General features: G+C 49.6%; 2 protein-coding genes across 2 annotated transcripts; both read right to left on the reverse strand.

The window, feature by feature from the left end:
- Window positions 1-762: 762 nt before the first annotated feature.
- LOC125756161 (uncharacterized) lies at window positions 763-18,266 on the reverse strand. The gene is made up of 3 exons (XM_049417948.1): window positions 17,889-18,266; window positions 2,510-3,583; window positions 763-1,143 (listed from the first exon to the last, which is right to left on the reverse strand). Exons 1-3 carry the CDS (start codon window positions 18,219-18,221, stop codon window positions 823-825), a joined length of 1,728 nt encoding a protein of 575 aa, XP_049273905.1. The 5' UTR covers window positions 18,222-18,266; the 3' UTR covers window positions 763-822.
- Window positions 14,260-17,490, reverse strand: LOC119400046 (uncharacterized). The gene is made up of 2 exons (XM_049417949.1): window positions 16,815-17,490; window positions 14,260-14,640 (listed from the first exon to the last, which is right to left on the reverse strand). The coding sequence occupies exons 1-2, from the start codon at window positions 17,481-17,483 to the stop codon at window positions 14,320-14,322; spliced, it is 990 nt and encodes a 329-aa protein (XP_049273906.1). The 5' UTR covers window positions 17,484-17,490; the 3' UTR covers window positions 14,260-14,319.
- Window positions 18,267-19,575: the final 1,309 nt, after the last annotated feature.

Here is a 19,575-nt window from a genome sequence, read left to right on the forward strand (position 1 = left end):
AAACATCAAATCTAAAAATTCATTTTCTTTATCACGCAACACTACAAACTTATCACTTACCCAATCGCTTCCTATCGCCTGCCTTAGCGCGGGCATGTTTCGTACCCTCTCCTCCAATCCAAACAAAAGAAATCAGCAAAGGGCAAAAGCCCTTTCCTGGTCTTCTCGAAACGTTGGCTGCAGCGACAACTGGTGTTCCAAAGACTTTTCATCTGCATTGCTATAGACCAGATTATTTATACTCTCGCATTCACGTTTAGAGCAAGCATACAAGATCTTGTCCCCAGCTATCGTGAGCCGGCGCGGCCAGCGATAAGGTCTGTGGGCTTGGTTACGTAGTAATTGATGGCGAGCCAACACTCGCGGCCAGCGCAGCCAGCATGCGACAAGGACATTACCGCGCTCGTCCGTTCCATGTAATAAGCAGCCCCCCCCCCCTCAAGAGATTCCTGCCCCCCTGCAAGCGATGAAAATTCTGGTCTATAGACTATTTTACGGATGGGTTTCGGTGCCGCCATGTTGGGCTGTTAACCTTGCCATGTTATTATCTTGAACAACTAAGCGAACAGTGTTACGGTGGGCGTATACACATGAAAACTGTTGGGTTGGTGCATTCGGCGTTTCCCGACTTTATCAGTTCGCGTCAGGGGATAAGAAAACATTCGTTTAACAGCCCATGATGGCGGCGCCCATATGCATTACGTAAAATAGTCTATAGCACACAAGTGAACATTTTGTTATAGTTTATTTCATTTAGGCAGAACCGTCCGCGCACATTTACAGTGTTGAAAATTCAGCAAGCAGCTAATATTGGTCAGACGGTCACCGAGGCTTAGCCTGCGCATGCGGCACGAACTCTCGGTTCATGGGCTTGGCGAGTCCTATAAACGTCGCGGTCGAGCAACACTGGAAGCAGGGAGCGTTGCGAAGCAGCTCGCCGCCGTCCTGTGGATCGTCCTCGCTACGCAACCACGTGAGACTCCGGTCCACGCCGTTCAGGGATAGGTAATGGAAGTGAAGGTACCGCAGGCGATTGAGGGTAGTCCTTAGCGCAAGGAAGCAGGACTCTGCGACTTCGTCCGGGTAGGCCACCGTCGACAGAAGGTACAAGTACAACAGGCTCTGGACGCTAGAAAGGTTGGCCTGCAATGAAGCGATAACAATGTATTTCCCTCTAGTACAATTTAGGCTTGATGAAATGTGTAAGAATCAGGCCCGTAGCCAGGAATTTTTTTCGGGGGGGGGGGGGGGGGGGCACTTGCTGAAAGCCTTGACTATTTGAGAAAAACGCCTATTTTCATTATTTATTTTCGGTAAAACACCATGTATCATGAAAATGTCGGGGGGGGGGAGGCCCGGGCCCTCGCCCCCCCTGGCTACGGGCCTGGTAAGAATACAAGCTAGGAATACTTGACCTTCGTCTCACGTCTTGAAGTAGGCAGCAGCGGGGTACATATATTCGAATCATTGTGACAAAAAACCAAAGAAAATAAAAACAGACCTGTTGAAAGCGAGAGCCTTGCCACGCAATTCATTTTGTGGCATATACATTATACCAAGCAACGAGGAAAGAAAACCCACAAAGCACGTTCGTATAGGCATCTAGCACAATCAGAAAAACAGAACAACACCGATAAGTTGCGACATTTGAAGAGGCAGCTTGTGGCGGTGCCAGTTGATTGAGATTTCTGGTTGTGTGCGTGCTTAAACCAGACATTATATAAACAGACAATGCACACTAACATCGCACGAATACTTCGGGTGAGGGCAGGTTATTAAAGAAATACCCCAGACAATTGCACGCTGTGAAAAGCATCGGACAGCAAAGCTATGACGATGACTTTCGGTAGGAAAAAGTAATAATTTCCAGCGTCATCACTTCGCTTTATTTCTGTATTCATTCCCCCCCCGTCTGGTCACGTGATGCCTACTACTACGAGACGTGTAGTCTAAGACAGCTTAACTAAAGAAAATGGGGGTGGGCCGGGGTGTTCAGCTGTGCCATGTACGCCTTCGAACTGGTGGTGTCTATAGTATGGTGTACTTAAGGTATGGCTACGTAATTTCGAAACTGTTCGAAGAGTCCCCGAAAGTGATCTTTTCGTGGGATTGCTTATCGATCTTCAGTTTCAGCTGCTTGCAAAACGTTAAAGTTCGATGCCAAGCTGAATAAAGCTTAAATAACTCATCTGCGCGCGCAGCTGAGCACGGAACAGAATTGTTCGCCGGAATGAAGATGCTCGCTCAGCAAACAGCTTGTTACGTCACAATTCGCGAGTGCGTCAGTGTTGCCCGACAGGTCGTTCGCGTTTTTACTGAAATATTCAATTACGAGTTAAGTGCAGGACCATATGCGCGAAATATTCGCCAGCATGTTTGTGAACGTACTGGGATTAACCCACATCGATTACGATCAAAAATTGGGTGTCATGGCCCCTTTAAAATAGACAACCACCGCGGCATTCAGTGCGTTGCGGCATTAAAAATACGTACACAAAAATAAACTCACCACCATAGAGGCGTCGTGAATTTGCAGACATCCGTGCCTAAGGACAAGGCAGATGGGAGCGCTTCTTTCGGAGAGTAGCTTAGCCAGATGCGTGCAGTGCTGGTTCGAGAGGTCGGAGCAGCCGGAGAGTCGCACCATCGTGGTCGGGCCGGAGCACTCGATGAAGTGCAGGCCCACGGGGAACCTCACGCCGCACACGGTGAGCCGGACGAGCCGATTCCTAAAACCGACCGAGCCGCCCGGAACTCTGGTCGGCGCGTCGGGGTCCAGGGGGACGTCCGCTTCACAGCCGGCACAGCGGACCACGCCTCCCTTCTTCTCGTAGCGGACGTCAAGTTCAGTGAAGTCTTGGCAGTGCTGCGCCAGTAGGCGCAGAGCCGACAGGCGACGCAAGCCGCAAGGGGTCGCCGAAAGCGATCGCAGGTACCGTAGCTTTGCCAGCGTGGCATCCTGAAGCAGTTCCTTGACGTCGAGGTCGGGTGCGAAGTGAAATGAGCTGATGTTGAGCTCTAGGATGTACCTGAACGTAGAGGCGAAGAAAAAGAGAAGGCTATCGCGGTACGCCAGGCCCGCCTGCGGGTAAACGAGGCTCGAAGGGTCTTCTGGTAGCAAGACAAAGCACACTCGATTGATCCACGACCAGTTGTGCCCGCGGAAGGCTGCTCGCATCGTTTCAGCGGCGAGGGTTTTGCCCTCGGTGTGAACGGCAGCCAAGGTAGTCTGATTCGGCATGCAACGCATCTTGCAGCAGTCCTCCGCGAGGTCGTGGAGCGCGAAGAAGGACATGAAGCCGCTCAGCTTGCGGTACTCGACGTTGGCGCACACAGACATGCAGTTGAACAACTCCAACGGCGAGGAGAGCTGTTGGCAGTACGGCGGCTGTTCGGAGGTGAACGTGAATTTTTCCAGACGGATGGCCTGCTCGCAGAGGACCTTGCACGCGACGAGGGCGTTCTCGAAGCTACCGCGCAGGAAGTGCACGTGGAGATCTTCCAGGTTCAGGCTTTCTCGCAGAATCTTGTCAAAAAGTAGGAAGCTCGCGTCGTAGGCCATCTCGACGTATATGCTGCGCAGGTCGGGAAGGATGTATCGGTTCGCCATTTCGTGCTTGTCGGGATATTCTCCCACCTCCTCGGCCGTCTCGCACACGAGGGTGAGCTCTAGGCGGGTAAGGTGGCGCATGTACCCCAATATCAACGTTACCAGGGCACCCGGCCGGATGGAGCAGCTTAAGCACCGAAGTGAATCGGTGAACTGGCATTTCTCGATGATGGGAATCACTTCGTCGGTGTCGAGATGAATGCAGTTCGTGAGGTCCAGCTCCACGACCTCCAACGGTGTCTCGAACTTCTTGATCTGGTGGACCAGGTTATCGATACCTTGGTCGGTGGTGAGGCGAACACACATTTTCGGCAGCCCCTTCTAAGGCTTCTCGAAATGGGGGAACGGTTCACGCTCGCTAAACGATAAAGTTTCAGCGCTGGCTGCTAAACCGGGCGTCGCGACACGCGGCTATCGACGAATCACGTTCCTGGTTGGCACGGTATGCGGTATATATGTACGAGTTAAAGATCATGATGTCACGAAGGAGCCATGGCGCTGTCGTGGTCCTGGATTCGGGCAAAAATAACGAAACAATTGTAGATTAAGTCTAGAAGCTAGTACATGGGTCGCTGGAAGCCGAAATTTCTATCGTTAGTCGGCAAGGGTCGTCATTGTTCCGTGCGGCCAACAACTCGACGATGAGCAAAACTGACAACATTAATGCATGCGTAGAAGAGGGTGAAGTTATCAACCGCGTCCATGACTATAAACGACGCGGCTGATAACTGTAGCCTCTTCGACGTATGCCTGCAACACCATACGTACATGATCTTCGCTATTGAATGTCGTCAAAAGTCAGCGTTGTGTGTGTGTTCTTCGTTGGTCCTTTTCTGTTGCGTTGTTCTTCAGTTATTATACCCTACTAGAGTGTACTAGAATAGGGGAGTGCTCTGAACGAACTTCGAAAAGTGAAGCCCAAACAGGCCAAACAGGGTCAAGCTGCTTGTGGCGCTGCGATCGGTAGCGCGCAGCTCCACCAAAGTGGTGCAGTGGTAGAATGTCCGCTTCCCATTCAAAAGGTCCGTCTTCGAATCGCTGCTGTCGATGGTGGGTTTTTATTTTTAGTGTCACTTGTTATAGCTGTATTGGTTTTCCTTTTTTTCTTGTAACTAGCTTCAGTTGCTACGTGTTGCTACACAAAGTAACGTGAAATGTGAAGTGGAATAGACGAAATTAGACGTAATTAGGCGTAATTATTTGCAGCGCCACCGCACGGCATTCAACAAAACGTAAAGTATAGCCTCTGAGATTTTAAATGCGAAGCATTTCTTAGCGAACCTCTGCGACTTTGAGCGTATCTATCTATCTATCTATCTATCTATCTATCTATCTATCTATCTATCTATCTATCTATCTATCTATCTATCTATCTATCTATCTATCTATCTATCTATCTATCTATCTATCTATCTATCTATCTAGCCGCCTAGACTTTGTGCTCTCCTGGTCGCTTGGTTCATCGAATGTGCACCAAAATTGGTATGGCGTAACATGACTGTATGCGAACATAAATAACAAGTCATAACATGAAAATCATGACACGCATGTCATGTACAGCATGATTTACATGCTACGCTCATGGTGCGCTGGCGGCCGTTTCGCTAGTTTGATATACACCAAAATTGGTATCTTGCGACGTGACTGTGTGACGAACATAAATAACACGAGTTAACATGAAAATCATGACACGCATGTCATGTACAGCATGACTTACGTGCCACGCTCATGGAGCGCTGGCGGCAGTTTCGCTAGCTTGATCTACCCCGAAATCGGTATTGCGCGACGTGACTGTGTGACGAACATAAAAACTCGAGTTAACATGAAAATCATGACACGCATGTCATGTACAGCATGACTTCCGTGCCACGCTCATGGATCGCTGGCGGCCGTTTCGCTAGCGTGATCTACCCCGAAATTGGTATTGCGCGACGTGACTGTGTGACGAACATAAAAACACGAGTTAACATGACAATCATGACACAAATGTCATGTACAGCATGACTTACGTGCCACGCTCATGGGGCGCTGGCGGCGGTTTCGCTAGATTTATATACACCAAAATTGGTATCTTATGACGTGACTGTGTGACGAACATAAAAACACCAGTTAACATGACAATCACGACTCGCATGTCATGTACAGCATGACTTACGTGCCACGCTCATGGGGCGCTGGCGCCGGCTTCGCTAGCTCGATCTACCCCGAAATTGGTATTGCTCGACGTGACTGTGTAACGAACATAAATAACACGAGTTAACATGAAAGTCATGACACGTATGTCATGTACAGCATGACTTACGTGCCAGGCTCATGGTGCGCTGGCGGCCGTTTCGCTAGCTTGATCTACCCCGAAGTTGGTATTGCGCGACGTTACTGTGTGACGTACATAAATAATAGGAGTTAACATGAAAACCATGACACGCATTTTCCTCAATGACATACAAGACGATGTATGCAGCTCTTTGCTGGCTGCTTCGCATTACATCGATTCCCACAATGCGTGGGATCTGCCGGCTTTTTTGGGAATATGAAACTCGAAACAAAACTTCACATTTGAGTTACTTCCTGTAGCAATACGCAGCAGCTGAAGCTAGTTTTAAGAAACAAAGGAAAAGCGATGGAGTGATACTAAAACTAAAACCCACCATCTACAGCTGCGATTCGAACCCGGGCCTTTTGAGTGGGAAGCGGGCATTCTACCTCTGCACCCAATTGGCGGAAACTCTCGCGGCTCTTAAATGACGACACATTGCAGGCTGCCGATCGTAACGCCACAAGAGCTTCACCCTGTCTGGGCTTCGCTTTCTGTACATTGGCGCTGCGGCCGTTCCGAGAACTCTCCTGTTCTAGTACAATCTAATCCTACAACCATGCCTAAGTTTCCGGCCTTCATAAAATTAACGCCTTCTAGTTATTTCGCTCATAGCTGTCTGTTTTGTGAGGGTTTTTTTTCCAATAAAAGCTTTTCTCTCTTTCTCTTTCAATCGTAGCATTCTCGCTTTGTGGCTCGACAGTGTGATGTTCTCAAACATATGCATTGAAATGAGCAATTATGTGAAGTATGGATGCAATGGGCGTTAGTGTTTCCTCAGCTTCACACGTTTTGGGGTATTTTGCCCCGTGTTATGTTTTTGGTGTTCTGAATAAATCGAGAGCGCAGCAGAGCTCTGCTTGTGAATACCTGCTTATTTTTACTAGATTAGTGAAACACGCCCTATGGAGTCTTCAATAAGAAATTCGTTGCATCACGCGGTGCAAACGCAGTCCGCCAACGCAGTCAAAGTAACGCACGTTGTGATTTGTGAAGGGGCCACCAACGCGAAGATTGGAGATTGCGCGCTGCACAATATAAAGTGCCGCACATTTTCCCTCGTGCAATGTCCAGGTAACATGAAGTTGTCAAAGTTACACGTAGTAAATGAACAGAATGTGGTTACAAACTCGGAGTTAAGGCTAGGTTAGGTCCTAGAGATCAGCTGGTGTTCACGTGGCAGACAGACGTTATACCTTGCGAAAGCTTCGTCTCTCCCGATTTCAACTGCTGCTGAAGCAGTGAAGTTAGCTGTTATAAAGTGTAAGCACAGGAATGAAGAGCTTTTCTTTTTAACACGAAAGTGTTTTATGCCGGAGTCCACCAAGTACATCCGTCACGGATATGACGTTGATAAAATGGACGCCAACAGGTGAGAAACCAAGAAAAAGATACCCCGCTGGGAATCGAACCCACGACGTGGCAGCCACGACGGCAAGCGCCCGACGCACTACCGACTAAGCTAACTCGGGAGATGCTAGACACGGCGCGAACGCGCCTTATATCTTTCACACATTCTCTTTCGCGGCGGCGGAGCGGGGCGGTGCCGCCGTCTGTGAGATGTGAACAGAAGTAATGCTTCACGCTCGACACTTACTAGCGCTTACTCCGAGATTGCACGCGATATCGGAGGTCATGGTTAAAGCGTCTCGATACCAGAGCGGTAGACTGGCCGCGCTGGCGTCGCCGAGGCACCCTTGACGCAGTTACGTTCTTTGCCTTTGGCTTCGTGTTAGCGTGCGTCGGCTCATCGGAGTAGTGCAGCTCCCACGTGCACCAACGGGATTTCTCCGCCGCCGACTGCTTCAATTGCGAGAGCACCGACTAACAAAACTGCTGCAATATGCGTTGGAGAAAGGACGCGAGTTCGACGGGCGAATGTCGTGCCTTGGTGGAGCGAGAGCAGCGCCTGCAAGACAGAGGCCAGCGGGACGCACGCGTTTGCGGCTCAGGCTACGAACCTGTAGCTCCCGTGTTGCTGAAGCGCAGTGTGTGTTATGTATGCATGAGCACAGGTGTCGGCTACCCTTTACTAGAAAGCGCACACCATGCCGTTTCGCTTTGAAGAAGTGCATACCGGGTACCAATGTTGATTATGAGCTTGTTGATATCATCCTTACGCGGGATTCACGATTCGCTGTGTCCAAATATATGTTCACACCTTCAGCTACCGTGCGCAACGGTTTAATCATGATCATGGGCGTTGGTCTGTCAACATGGGTGCATCCACGTCAAACGGTGCTATAGCTGCCAAACACGAATAGACATTGTACAAGCTCTCATATATCACTACACAATAAGCAGTACTTCTGTGAAGACACGTGTCACTTTCGTGTTATACCGATTCCTATGACAGAGGGATCAGCCATGTTTTTTTTGTAATGCGGCCGTGTAAAACTCCCGCGGCTAGACGGTCTGATTGCAAACAGCGCGATCGGCTCTGGCTCAGCTCTCGCTGTGAGAGTTCAGTTTGCGAGTTGGCGGGTTTTTAATGCTTGTGCAGTGTCACAGGTCTAAGTTAGTATCTTTTGTCTGAATAAATACTCTCGTGCTCCACTTCCTGAGGCAAAGAACCACGCTGGAACTACATAGACAGCAAATATTGCTGCATCGGCCCGACTGGATCAATCGCATCTTACTTTTATATCTTAAAAAATATGCGAAAGTAAGTTTTTCGCACGCGTGTGCAACAATAACATTCTATGTCAGGTGAAGTATGAGTGGTAGTTGAAGGATTGCGGTTTGGCGCAAGATAAACCATTGCCTCGAACCGGCACAACATTCAGCCGAGCGCAGCGTGCACGCACGGATGGCCCCGCTTTGACCGCGGCGACCCTAGCGGCAGCTTCGGTCCCTGCGTGAAACTGCAGGCGGAGTTTCGGGACTCTGGACTTTGCTAGAAGCTTCGACAGCAAAGCGCTCGTGATCTCTTTAAACTGTTTCCGACAGCCATACTCAAGTTCATCGGTATAGGCTTGCAGGAATGGCTGTATTGGCCGAATACGTGGCCCCAAAGATGTGAGACAATGAGTGCCACTTCAAGCTCAGAGGCCATATATGAAAAAAAAAAAAAAAAAACTCCCAGGAGGGAGCGAAATGCTTGTCCTCAACGACTCCGCCCCCCCCTCCCCCCCGGGATTTTTATACTCCGGACTTCCGGAGTTATTGCGTGGCGATTCCGGAGTATGTTTTGCCGTTCTTTCACTCCGGCTGACCGGAGTGACTGCGTGGCACTTCGGAGTATTTTTCGCTGTTCTTTCACTCCAGCTATCCGGAGTTTTTTCGTGGCACGTCCGGAGTATTTCACGAATTTCCTTACTCCGTCCGGACGGAATTTCAGTGATATGCATCGGGAATATTCTTTTTCTTTGCTCCGCTGTTACAGTTTCTTTACTCTATGCTAATCGTGTCACGTGTTGGTTACATGAAGGAATTCTCATGCAAACACCGCAGAGACGCTTTGTATTTTTTTTTCACAAAGCTCTAGCAGATGAAATTCAAGAGAACACTTGAGTTCTTATTTCATTTATTCACAATAAGCTGCAGTTTTCGGTTCATGATCCAGCATTTGGGAAAGCAATAGAAGAAAAAAAAAAAACATTCAAAAAGTGACAAAAACAAAGCAGAAGTCAGATCACGTGAATTCAACAGCACTCAAGTTTTAAGCGCAGCGTGTCGAAATGAAGCCCAGAATGCTGCAAAAGGATACACAGCAAACGAAGGAAGCGTAGTCGCTGGGAACCATCCACGACGGACCATAAATCAGAAATCTTGACGACGCAGGGGTTCAGCTGATTTATTCCTGCATAATTTAGCAAGAAAGTAGTACATGAGAACTGTAAATCATGTCACAATTACAAAAACCGAGGACACTGAAGCCCCAGATACTCATTAAATCCCATACAGGGTGCCAGTCCATGAGAACACCCAAGTTCTTACAGCATATTCAATACTAAAAGTAACGATAAGAAGACAGCAGCGCTAATTAAACGGACCACACAAAGAATCCAATATCAAAAAGCAGATCCCATGTACTCTGGTGTCAGCCAGCCACTCTGTGATAAAAATACACCTCCGCGCCGCGAAAAAGTGCAAAACACGCGAAACTTTTCTATACATTTCTAAATCGGTACCTCTACTTCTGCTCAATCTTTCAAAACAATTTCTTTTTCACTGAAATGAGCGAATTTCGGTACTCTCGACGAACGTATCAAGAATACCTCTCCCGATTAATTTGGTAATTTTATAAAATATTATTACTGATTATTACAGTTGCATGATGATGTTAATTAGTGCTTATCGTCCTACTTCCCGCATATTAGGTGCTTACAGTCTGTATGCTTCTGGCCGCTCCGTAAGAAAGCGTGCCTGTATTCTGCTTTGCAAAAAAGGCTTCGGGTCAAGTTGGCGTTGTACCTTGCTTTCTTAATTTGCTGCGCCCGCTCTGTCATGAAACTTTTCGTAATGGACATTTTTCAAAATAGTTATTGCGTGAGCATGTATAGTTTCCAAACTTATAGCCTCGAGCACAAATTAAAAAAAAATTACTCCCACTTAACAAAACAAATTAACAATGAAATGTACTAACATTACGCCACCAATGCCAATTGCATCTTCAGTAAATACTGAGAGAAATGAGGGAATGTCGACCAGTCTACTCAACACACAGTCCTTGCAAACGTCCGGCAGGAGGCCACAGATGGTTTTGCATGCCGAGGCATCCCGATGTGTGCACCAAGATTCGAGGAATTTCTTTTTTCCCTATTTTGTTCACGGGCCAGCGTCGTTGCATTGTCCAGGCCCAAACGATGTCCTGTCTTCGAGCACTGTTCTTCAGAGAGAGATAGAGAGAAATGTTTTATTCACAGGTGAACATCTTGTCAGTTTTAACTGTCTGGTCGGGGAGATAAACTGAGATTTAATAGTGCCTCCAACCCCCCCCCCTCTCCCGTCAGAAGAAAAAAAGCTACATAGACGACCTTGGCAGCAGGACGGAAAAGAGAAAAAAAAAAAAGCCGCAGCGCAATTGTACCCTCCCTCCTCAGCAACACGGAAAAGGCTGCTAATTTCTCATGTGCCCTCTCTTTCTCCTTAATTTTCTTTCATATACCATTTCCTTCCCCTCGCCCCAACGACGCTGAGCAGTGCTCTCTAATCGGTTTCAGAAATAAGCGTTTTTTCTTACCCTCAAACCATTACTACTAAAATAACCCCCCTTCCAACGAAACGTTAAGTGCCCCACAACCCGTTTTTGTGCCAAGCGACCCCTGCCTTGCTTTCGCATTCCTCGTCACCCACAAACTTGTCTCGTCAACCCCCTCTCTACCTTTCTATTTATAGACGGACCACATCCTCCGAAGTGTCAATTACATTTCTATATTGGTATCTCGGATACTACTTATCATATCAAATAATTTTTTGACTACCAAACACCTTTCTCTAGCTCAATTCGCTAAATTTATAAAAAAATTAATACTGATTTCAGTTTTTCATGTTCTATTAGTTCAGTTTTCGTGAAAGATCAAGATTACTTACACGTAATGATGGACCTCGACCAGGCGTTTATTAATATCGAAAGTGGACAAAAATTACCCTTTATTTATACTAACCAGACCAAAGATATCTATTTACCAATTTGGTTTTATAACACTTAATAAATCTTTATTGAATTATCCGAGAACTATGATGTTTTTCATTAATGCATATCTCTAGGGTCACTCCGCGCTCCAAATATTACAGTGCTGTGTTTAAAGTTACCGCAGTTATCCATATACTTTTTAAAAACACGTGATCCAAACAACGCGTTTTCGAAATTTCCGCTGGATTTCTTACTGCCATCCTGTAATGCAAACCTAGTCTTGGTAACCTGCTTGGTTATTATTGTAACAGTACCCAATTTTAGCACTTTTCGACAAAAATGACGCAGATAATTCAACAAGAGCTCACTCACCAGGTTTGCGCCGCACCCACGACCGTCCGCTTGCTCGCCACTCGCGAGATCACAGTGTATCGTTTGCTGCACGGTACAATCACACGATTAAGGTTCCCGCAACCTACTGCTGCTGATGAGATGACAACCTTCCTTGACGCCTGTAGTCGCTTGTAATATCCACAAGGTGCACGGAACGATTTCCTTTTTTCCGAACGCGGCCGAAGGCTTCGAACAATCCTCGCTGCACTTCGTTTCGGGTGTCTTGGCCTGTGCCATTTTGGTTGTTATAAAAGGGTTCGATTTCAATAATTCGATGACGCTAGGTTTCCAAATGATACAAAAAGTTTATTTACATATTTACAACTGTTAGAAAGCTAAAGAAGGATCCTTCATCTATCGTTGCTTGAAAGTCTCACTTCACTTCTCGGCCGCCGACTACCCCGGCCCGGCCACCCTCTCTCCCTCTCTCCTTGTCTGGAGGCGCGCGCTCGCTCCTTGTCCAGCAAAGGGGGGTCACCGTCCCGTTCCCAGAACATGTGCGCAGGGGTCCCCAAAACGCAACCTCCACCATGGGAAGGCAAGTGTCGGTCAGAGACCCCGCGACGGTTCGGGCGAAATGCAGGATCGTTAACAATGGTTTCTGGGGATCGGCCGACCGGCGAGGCTGCCCACGTCACTCCTCCAGCAGCCAATGAAAGCTGATGAGCGATGCGCCGTGGTATTTGCGCAATGAGCACCGGAGTATATATAATCAGGGAATGGGCGCCATTTTCCTCGCTCCATCGCCTGCGGGAGGAGAACGGCGGTGAATGAAAGTATCTACTCCGGTACATTCCAATGTGTTCGAGTTGGAAAGATGTCAACGAAGTTCGGTGGCAGCATCGTCCGCCAAGACCTCCCAGCTGGGCACATTTTCGTTTACAGTGATATGGGAGGGCTCCGGAAATTTCGACCACCTGGGGGTTTTTAACGTGCACCTAAATCTAAGTACACGGGCCTCAGACATTTTCGCCTTCACCTGGGAATGTGAAGCAAACACTAAATGTGTAAAGGCGTTTATTGGACGATGGCGTAAGGGTCCACCGGTAGATCAACCAACGGCGCACTAAGCGGACACCGAGCGCGAGCGGCGTCCTCGAGCGACGGACGGTTGAGAGAGACCCACTACACAGCGCTTGGGAGGATGCCCCACTATAGCGTTGCTCTTCGCTACAAAGGCATTAATGTCAGTGCTCTCTCGCCGAAGTGGACCGATGCCCTGCTCAACTCAGAACTCGCCGACCATATCTGGGTCGTCCAGCAGGGCCGCGAAGGGGCGAAGAGCTAAGCAAGGCTCGGACGTCCTGACGTGGGAGAGACCAGAGCCCGGGTCTTCAAACGGCAGGACACTTAAAGTTCTTGCCGACCAACCGAGACATTGTACCATTGTACTTTCCGATTAAGTGATTCGTATATCAATAGTTGTAGCTGTCGTAACTTTTTCGAGAAACGTACCCTCCAGTGCTATGCAAAAAAGGCAGAAATTCCGGGGAAGATGTAATCTTGAACGATGAAAATTCGTGAACATCGAGCGACACTGGAGCCAGTTTCGGCAGGCAGACTTGTCTTCTTCAAGGGTGCAACTGCCTGCATTAAGGGAATTTGTTGCTGGGCTGCCTGGTTGATATTGCTAAACTGCAGAGCGCTAATTGGGTGTGGGACATAAAATAACACACACAGCACGGAACGAGCGCTGACTCTCAACTATATTTATTGTGAAAACGAAGACTTCTCTACAAATATACATACCGTACAGCCGGCATGCGCAACCGCACTGCCCATCATGACCACAAAGAAAGACATATCGCCAGAATTCAGAAATAAAACATCAAATCTAAAAATTCATTTTTTTATCACGCAACACCACAGAAGTATGACTGACACAATCGCTTCCTTTCGCCTACCTTAGCGCGGGCACGTTTCGTACCCTGTCCTCCAATCCGAACAAAAGAAGAGCGATGGGCAAGTGCCCTTTCCTGGTCTTAATTTCTCGAAACGTGGGCTGCAGCGACACCCCGAGTTCCAAAGACTTTTCATCTGCATTGCTATAGACCAGATTTGTATCTACTCTCGCATTCACGCTTAGAGTAAGCATACAAGATCTTGACCCCAGCTATCTTGAGTCGGCGCGGCCAGATAGGGGATGTGGGCTTGGTTACGTCGTAATTGAGTGCGAGCCAACACTCGCGGCCAGCGCAGCCAGCATGCGATAAGGACATTATCGCGCTCGTCTGTTCCATGTAATACGTAGCCCCCCCCCCCCCCCTCCCAAGAGATACCTGCCCCCCCCCCCGCAAGAAATGAAAATTCTGGTCTATAGCACACAAGAGAACATTTTGTTACAGTTTATTTTATTTAGGCAGAACCGTCTGCGCACATTTACAGCGTTGAAAATTCAGCAAGCAGTTACGATTGGTCAGACCGTCACCGAGGCTTAGCCTGCGCAAGCGGCACGAAGTCTCGGTTCATGGGCTTGGCGAGTCCTATAAACGTCGCGGTCGAGCAACACTGGTAGCAGGGAGCGTTGCGAAGCAGGTCGCCGCCGTCCTGTGGATCGTCCTCGCTACGCAACCACGTGAGACTCCGGTCCACGCCGTTCAAGGATAGGTAATGGAAGTGCAGGTACCGCAGGCGAGGGAGGGTAGTCCTTAGCGCAAGGAAGCAGGACTCTGCGACTTCGTCCGGGTAGGCCACCGTCGACAGAAGGTACAAGTACAACAGGCTCGGGACGCTAGAAAGGTTGGCCTGTAATGAAACGATAACAATTCATTTCCCAGTAGTACAATTCAGGCTTGACGGAATGTGTGAGACTGAGAGCCATGGGAATACTTGACCTTTGTCTGACGTCTTCGAGAAAACAAAGAAAAGAAAAGAAGACCCATTCGGAACAAGAACAATAGAGAAATGCATTGCCACGCAATTCATTTTGTGGTATGTATACAGTGGTCAACTCTCATGTCTATAACGCCGGAGCGTCGTGCTCGGAACTGCATGAGCGACATCATGAGCGACATCTACAACTTGAAACGGGCCACATCAGAGCATGCGCAGTGTCACTGATGCGCTCGCCATGTAATTTCCGTCCTTGTTATCGCCGCGGCCGCGACCACTGATTTCGCCGTCAGATGCGCTGTCAACCGTATAGCGCCTAAAAAAAGAGAGAGTGCAATCACCGGATCGGCGTGTTTTATACTGCGCACTTATTCTCGGTTCGCAGTATCATATCATACCGACAATGCGCCGGACAATGGATAAACTTATAAGTGGACGCAACTCTGCTGCTGGGACAATGTGACCGCGAACGGCAAATCAATACGCAGCATAGCTTTCATCGCGCGCTGACAACGGTTCGCTTCGCCTCGTTTCCTTTTTTTTTCTCTCTTTTTTCTTTTTTTGTTTTTGTGATAAACTGTTGACAGCGCTTCCAACGGCCAAAGCAGTTGTTGCATTCGCGGTGATAACCAACGATCGAAAATGCAAGGTAGGCGCCTCAGTGGGGCTGCGCATGCTCAGAGGTGCCCGTTTTCAACTGTAGATGTCGCTCGTGCAGTTCGGGGCACGACGCTCTGTCGTTATAGATATGATACGATACGATACGATACGATACGAGATACGATACGAGATAGATACGAGGAAAGAAGACCCACAAAGCGCGTTCGTAGGAACGCGCTTTGTGGGTCGTAGAACACACACACACACACACACACACACACACACACACACACACACACACACACACACACACACACACACACACACACATGGCATTCTGTCGAAATTTCCGTTAGAGCGACTTTCAAGAGCGTGCAAGGCACACGCAACGGTACGCGATAACGAAACTGCCACCGAGACGCGAGCGGAGCGCAGCCCGGCGATAACGGAACTTTTGCATAATCAGCGCCGTTCTCGACTGTAAAGTCAAGTTCTTTTTTTCATGTATCCAAACAAACGCACAAGCAGCATTTTATTACGTTTTGCAATACCCGGAATGTATTTTCTTTTTCATAAGCTTGAACACTAATAATAATAATAATATCTCGGGTTCAACGTCCCAAAACCACGATATATGGTTATGAGAGACGCCGTAGTGGAGGGCTCCGGAAATTTCGACCATCTGGGGTTCTTTAACGTGCACCTAAATCTAAGTACGCAGGCCTCGAACATTTTCGCCTCCATCGAAAATGCAGCGCCGCGGCCGGGATTCGATCCCGCGACCTTCGGGTGAGCAGTCGAGCGCCATAACCACTAGACCACCGTGGCGAAGCACTCTTGACGTCATCGGGCTCATTCCAAAACGTCCCACTGGTGGCGCATATTGTGTCCGACATTTACCCTAATTTCTCGATTACTAGAGCACTGCTATTGGTAATACTGACGTTTTAGACGTTCTCAAACACTGACCTTTCACACTGATATAAATTTTTATTTGCCTTTAGTGGCCCTTTAAGGTGGTGGCGTAATTTCGATACTGCTCGAAGAGGCTCCGAAAGTGATATTTTCGTGGTATTGCTTATCGAGCTTCAGTTTCAAGTGCTGCAAAGCGTTAAATTGGTTAAATTTCGATGCCAAGCTGAAGAAAGCTTAAATAACTCTTCTGCGCGCGCAGCTCAGCACGGAACAAAATGGTTCGCCGGAATGCAGACGCTCGCTCAGCAAACAGCTTGTTACGTCACAACTCGCGAGTTCTTCAGTGTTGCCCGACATCTCAAGGGTACTGGCGCGTTCACAAAAATAATCAGTTACAAGTTAAGTGCAGGACCATGCGCGCGAAATTTTCGCCAGCTTGCTGGGATCGCGCTGTGATTAACCCACATCGATTACGATCGAAAATTGGGTTTCATGGCCGCTTTAAAATAGACAACCACCGCGGCATTCAGTGCGTTGCGGCATTAAAAATACGTACACAAAAATAAACTCACCATTAGAGAGGCGTCGCGAATTTGTAGACGTTCGTGCCGAAGGACAAGGCAGATGGGCGAGCTTCTTTCGGAGAGTAGCTTAGCCAGATGCGTGTAGTGCTGGTTCGAGGGGTCGGAGCAGCCGGAGAGTCGCACCATCGTGGTCGGGCCGGAGCACTCGATGAAGTGCAGGCCCACGGGGAACCTGACGCCGCACACGGTGAGCCGGATGAGCCGATTCCTAAAACCGACCGAGCCGCCCGGAACTCTGGTCGGCGCGTCGGGATCCAGGGGGACGTCCGCTTCGCAGCCGGCACAGCAGACCACGCCGCCCTTCTTCTCGTAGCGGACGTCCAATTCCCTGAAGTCTTGGCAGTGCTGCGCCAGTAGGCGCAGAGCCGACAGGCGACGCAGGCCGCAAGGGGTCGCAGAAAGCGACCGCAGGTACCGTAGCTTTGCCAGCGTGGCATCCTGAAGCAGTTCCTTGACGTCGAGGTCGGGTGCGAAGTGAAATGAGCTGATGTTGAGCTCTAGGATGTACCTGAACGTATGGGCCAAGAAAAAGAGAAGGCTATCGCGGTACGCCAGGCCCGCCTGCGGGTAAACGAGGCTCGAAGAATCTTCTGGCAACAAGAAAAAACATACGCGATTGATCCAGGACCAGTCGTGCCCGCGGAAGGCCGCTCGCATCGTTTCAGCGGCGAGGTTTTTGCCCTCAATATGAACGGCAGCCGCGGCCGTCTGATTCGGCATGCAGCGCCGCTTGTCGCAGTCCTCCGCGAGGTCGTGAAACGCGAAGAAGGACATGAAGCCGCTCCGCTTGCGGTACTCGACGTTGGCGCACACAGAGAGGCAGTTGAACAACTCCAACGGCGAGGAGAGCTGTTGGTAGCACGGCGGCTGTTCGGAGGTGAACGTGAATTTTTCCAGACGGGTGGCCTGCTCGCAGAGGACCTTGCACGCGACGAGGGCGTTCTGGAAGCTACCGCGCAGGAAGTGCACGTGGAGATGGTTCAGGTTCAGGCTTTCTCGCAGAATCTTGGCGAGAAGTAGGAAGCTCGCGTCGTAGGCCATCTCGACGTATACGCTGCGCAGGTCGGGAAGGATGTATCGGTTCGCCATTTCGTGCTTGTCGGGATACTCTCCCACCTCCTCGGCCGTCTCGCACACGAGGGTGAGCTCTAGGCGGACAAGGTGGTGCATGTGCCCCAATATTAACGTCACCAGGGCACCCGGTCGGATGGAGCAGCTTAAGCATCGAAGTGAATCGGTGGACTGGCATTCCTTTATGATGGGAATCACTTCGTCGGTGTCGAGATGAATGCAGTTCGTGAGGTCCAGCTCTACGACATCCAACGGTGTCTCGAACTTCTCGATCTGGTGGACCAGGCTGTCGATACCTTGGTCGGGGGTGAGACGAACGCACATTTTCGGCAGAGCGTTTTAAGGCTTCTCGACCTGTGTGAATGGCTCACGCTCAGCACTGGCCGTGTTACAAACTGATTGCAAGGCTTTGTGCCAACTGTCCGCAGAAGAGTCTTTCAGGCTTATTGGACACTGGAGGTCAGCTGTAGACAGCTGACCCCTTGTGTCCAAGCTGTAGACAGCTTCCTCGAACATCTTAACTCCGTCGACCAAGCGACACAGTTCACGGTGGAACGAGAGCGAGACGAGACGCTTCGGTAGGGTACGAACTTGGGCTGGTTGGTGCATGACTTCAAGTAGAAAACAGCGCTACGAGACGGGACAAAGAAAGGGCACAAACACGGCGCCGTGTTTGTGCCTTTCTTTGTCCCGTCTCGTAGCGCTGTTTTCTACTTGGAGACGCTTCGGTTTCTCGATGTTGGAGTCAGACGACAGGGCGAACACATGACCTTGTCGGTGTACAGAGAGCCAAAGCACACGGCCAGGTATCTGCATTTCACGTTCTGTCATCCAACTGCCCACAAAGCTTCCGTGGTTTCGGCGCTCCTTTCACGTGCAAGGGTAACCTGCACGTCAGAAGGGGAGAGAAAGAGAAGAAGAGAGGATCTTCACCGAGCTACGAAAGAACGGATTCACGGAAGCGTTCATCCGCCGGGTGTCACGCCGTGTATCGAGAGGGCAATCACCGTACCGCGGAGAGGCTCCTGCGAAAGACACTACGCGACCGCCCTCTCTTCCTGGTCACCCCACCGGCCATAGGCGTGCGCAGGATTGGGGGGCAGGGGGGCCCCTCCTGCCCCCCAACCCTGCGCACCTAGGGGGCACAAAGTCTGCCCCATACATCGACTTAATAGGGAGGGGGGGGCGCTGCGGTGAACCTTCGCCCGCCTTCGCCCCCCACTGAAGGGGAACCCTGCGCACGCGTATGCCACCGGCTACAATACAATCGAAGAAGCCAGCCGAGCACGCTGTTATCCCATACGTGCCGGCCATCACTGAACAGCTCTCCAGGGTCCTCGGAACGGGGGGGGGGGGTCACGGTAATTCACTAACCGGCATCGACGTTCGCCCGCTTGCGAGGTCGAAAGACCGTTGAACAACACCAAGGCGCTCTACAAGCGTCGTGTCCTGAGAGTCGAGCCAGCTACATAGGCGGGAGCAAATGTTTCCCGGAGCCAACACAAGAACGACGTCAGGAAGATGTATGTGCAACGCGGCGTTCTTGCAGAGCACTGTGAGAAGCATGACCATAAAGTCGTCTTTGACGGCGCTCCTATTCTAGAAACAGAAAGGAAGGAGGCTCTTGCTCGACTCATGGTGCATTCAGCACACACCTGCAAACGTGAACCGCTCGCTA

This window comes from Rhipicephalus sanguineus, chromosome 7 (assembly GCF_013339695.2).
Source record: "Rhipicephalus sanguineus isolate Rsan-2018 chromosome 7, BIME_Rsan_1.4, whole genome shotgun sequence".
NCBI lineage: Eukaryota > Metazoa > Arthropoda > Arachnida > Ixodida > Ixodidae > Rhipicephalus > Rhipicephalus sanguineus.